Consider the following 3,429-nt stretch of genomic DNA (forward strand, 5'->3'; position numbering starts at 1 on the left):
TTACTTGATCGTTGATCTTTAAAACAGCAACACAGGCAATTATTTGGTTTGTCCAAAGAAAATAAAGCCATTAATCAAAAAAATTTTAAAGGCTAGTCATCAGGACAGTAGATCAATGATCTGATGAAAAGCAGAATAAGGCACCAAAATTTACACTGGTTATAATATACACAAAATACAGCAAATGTCGAAAATAGAAATTAAATCAGAATACAGTAAGAGTTTCCTAATTCTGTGCTACCAATAAAGACATTACTAGTTACTCGTTTTTACAGTTATGTATCTTTCAGTTTTCATGTGGCTTTTGACCCTTGTGTAGCTTCTTCCCTATCAGGAAAGCGCCACTGTAGTGTGGAGGATCAATAGGAAATTCAGTTTGGTTTGGCTTAGTTTGAGGTGACTCATGAGGCACTGCTCTGACCTCACTGGAGGTAAGAGATTACACAAGCCAGGGTTTGTTAGGCAGAAGCTGTAACTCAAAACAGCCTGGAAAGAGCTAGGAGTGAGTTAGGGTTTTTCAGTAATTTAATTTAAAATACGGTTGGGATGCCTCCGATGCACTCAAAGCAACTCTCACCTGATACTTGGTGACTTGCCCCCTCAAGCATCCCTACTGCCCCCTCACACAGCCCCTTGTTCAGGTGTAGAAAATGAGTCCTGGTGTCTTATTCAGCACTTTGCAAGAATCCGTGTACATTAAACTTTCTTTTTAATGCAAACAAAAAAAGTTACGATTTGGTGCAGGAGCAAACTGTTTTCATAACAGTAACACAAATGATGAATAGGGAGAAAAGATTCAATGAGTTTGGAGTTAAACTACATTAATGTTCAGTTTCATTCCTTAAAACTAATGCTTGTCGCAAGTGGATTAACATATTTATAATTAAAAAGGGAAAACTACCTCTGGCTTCAACACAGGTTTCCTTTCTCATTAACAAGTATCCACAGTGCTGCACGCAACAAGTGCAACAAGCTGCATGCTAAAAGGAATCAGCCCTGACACATGCTGCAGCACTTTATATGGCCACTGGCTGCTCTGGAAGCTTTTAAAGGCTTTTTCTCACTTTGCATTTTAAGTTTTGCCAGTCACTGAAAGAAGCCATGGGGATTGTGCTCTCTACCTGTCCAAAGCAGCAGTACTTGGTTCTGTTTGCAGACTGGACACTTGGCATAATCTGTTACAATTTTTATAATTGTAGTTACAAATTTAGAGTACCAAACAGCAGACCTGGTTTTTAAACTAGACTCTGCCAGCACACGTGGGATTTTTTAAGTCATGTGATGTAAGGTCTATGCAAACTGTAATCCCTTACAAACGGCACACAGAGGTGGTTTGCATCTTTGATACAAAAGAGCAAGGATGACAAGATAAATAAAAAGGGACTAGATTACAGTGTAGGTTGTGCTGTGCTGTAGTTCTGGGCACACCTAAAAGTTCAGCATCCTTACACTTGTCCTGCAAAATAGGACTGTCTGTGACCTGTGAGCAAAAGACTCAGCACAAAGCAATAACACTGTGTTTTCTGAGCTGATGTTGTACATACAAGCAAAGAATGTGTCTAATTATGTTTCTGTTCTGTGTCTGGGGAGAAAATGAGTTCAGAACTAGAATGCAGATCTCTGCAGCTGCTCATGTCAGACTGGGGGTGTGGATTAATCTGGCATCTGCCCCCCTAATGGAATTGTTGCAATTGTAGGACCTTATCCTGCATTCTGCTGGGCACATTGTTCCTTCCACTGTGTGCTGAATATGGGCCCCAAAAACTGCATGTTTGCTTTTGCTGGGGTAAAAGCTTCATTAACCAGCACCAATGCCTTTGCTCATATGTGGGCGTGCTGTCCAGGTAATGTGTGTGGTTGTGGAAGTTTGCCAGGGGGGGCATGTATTCCCCACAAGCAGCATGGCTCTGTGATGTGCTCTGTGCTGCCATCTGTTCCGTGCGTGTTTGTGACGCAGGCAAACAATCAGTGCAAATTACAGCTCACTTCAGCAGCTTCAGAACATCAATTCCTGCCTAATACTGTGGATCCCAAGGGATGTGTATATCAGTAGTGTCAGACTTCAGGAAGTCACTAATGAGAATCATTCTTCTGGCAAATCCATTGTCAGCTGTTGCACGTCAGAAGGCCTATTGTTATGTGGCACTCATCTTGAAGGACATGAGTCCCAAGTAATTCCACCTGCCAGGAAGCTGTTTACATGAAATATCCAATATCTTTAATGACAACTAGACAACTGATAGATAAGTCAAGCCTATTCCTATTATATATCTCTAAGCACTGGTAAGCATCCTGGTGTCCCAAAAGGGCTCACTATAGCAACACACTCAGCAATCATCACTCCAGCAGCATTTAAAGCAAAGTGCCACTCACATTTAGAGAAAATGCTGTTTATTATTGGGTTTTGTTTTGCTTTAACAAGAGGAAGCTAACCAAGGCATCACCAACTAAATGGCAACACCTCAGACTTAGCTCTACCAGAACCAAGGAATGAAGGAGTATCCCATGGCTTCCTGCTTTAACTGAATGGTCTATCTCAAGCATTTATCCCTTCCTTCCACATTCAGTCCTAAAATGCACAATTTTATGGCATTTCTGTAACTCTACCTGACCCTATGGGGCAAGGGAGCATCAGGCACTGTACAGTACAGCTGGTTCCACACAGATGCCCACTTGGGTTTGTTTAAGAGGAAGCACTTTGCAACATACAACTAGGGACGCAAACATCTTACACACCTTACGTGGGATGTCCTTAATTGTATATAATAAACCAGTTTTATTCCATCCTCATGCCAATGCACCCACCAACAGTAGCTGCTTAGTGGGCTCAGCACCACGTGTTCTTGAGTCCTGTGAGATCATCCGTCCAACACTGTGCACAGGAGGACTAGGCCCGTGGGCATGCAGAGACATGGCTGTTGTCTGTCCCGTGTACGTGATTGCTCTCACTTGTTTACAGGCTCTCCCTCTCTACCAGATAAGTACCGGCACTCCCGGGAGATGATGATGCTGCTGCCAGCCCACCGGGACCGACCGAGCAGCGCCATGTACCCCGCAGCCATCATGGAAAATGGACAGGTAGCACCTCTAGTATCTTCCATGTCAGTTCAACAGCCTGGAACAGTGACTTTATTATTTCTGACCACCTTAAAGCTTTTCTTTTTATTTTTGGAAAGCACAGCAACTTACTTAGGATCATTTTCAGAGGCAGTGCAGAACTTAGAACCACCTGCTGTGGTGCTCAAGTGACACAAATTGTAATGACTGTTAAAACTGCAGATATGCCCTTTGAAAATGGATTCACTTCCCAAATTTATCCCGTGAGCCCTAGTGCCCCTCTAGTCATCAAATAATTTTAGTTATTCATTTGTTTGAGCACAAGGCTAGACTAGAGCAAGCCTGAAATAACTGCTCCAGCAGACACAAGCA

General features: G+C 42.7%; 1 protein-coding gene across 1 annotated transcript in view; it reads left to right on the forward strand.

Annotated features, from left to right (window-relative positions):
- Positions 1-3,429, forward strand: part of DOCK3 (dedicator of cytokinesis 3) — a 79,130-nt gene that overhangs the window by 70,385 nt on the left and 5,316 nt on the right. The window contains 1 exon segment of the mRNA XM_009081064.1: positions 2,960-3,078. Coding sequence (XP_009079312.1) covers positions 2,960-3,078 — 119 coding nt within the window.

The sequence above is a fragment of the Acanthisitta chloris genome, unplaced genomic scaffold (assembly GCF_000695815.1).
Source record: "Acanthisitta chloris isolate BGI_N310 unplaced genomic scaffold, ASM69581v1 scaffold5088, whole genome shotgun sequence".
NCBI lineage: Eukaryota > Metazoa > Chordata > Aves > Passeriformes > Acanthisittidae > Acanthisitta > Acanthisitta chloris.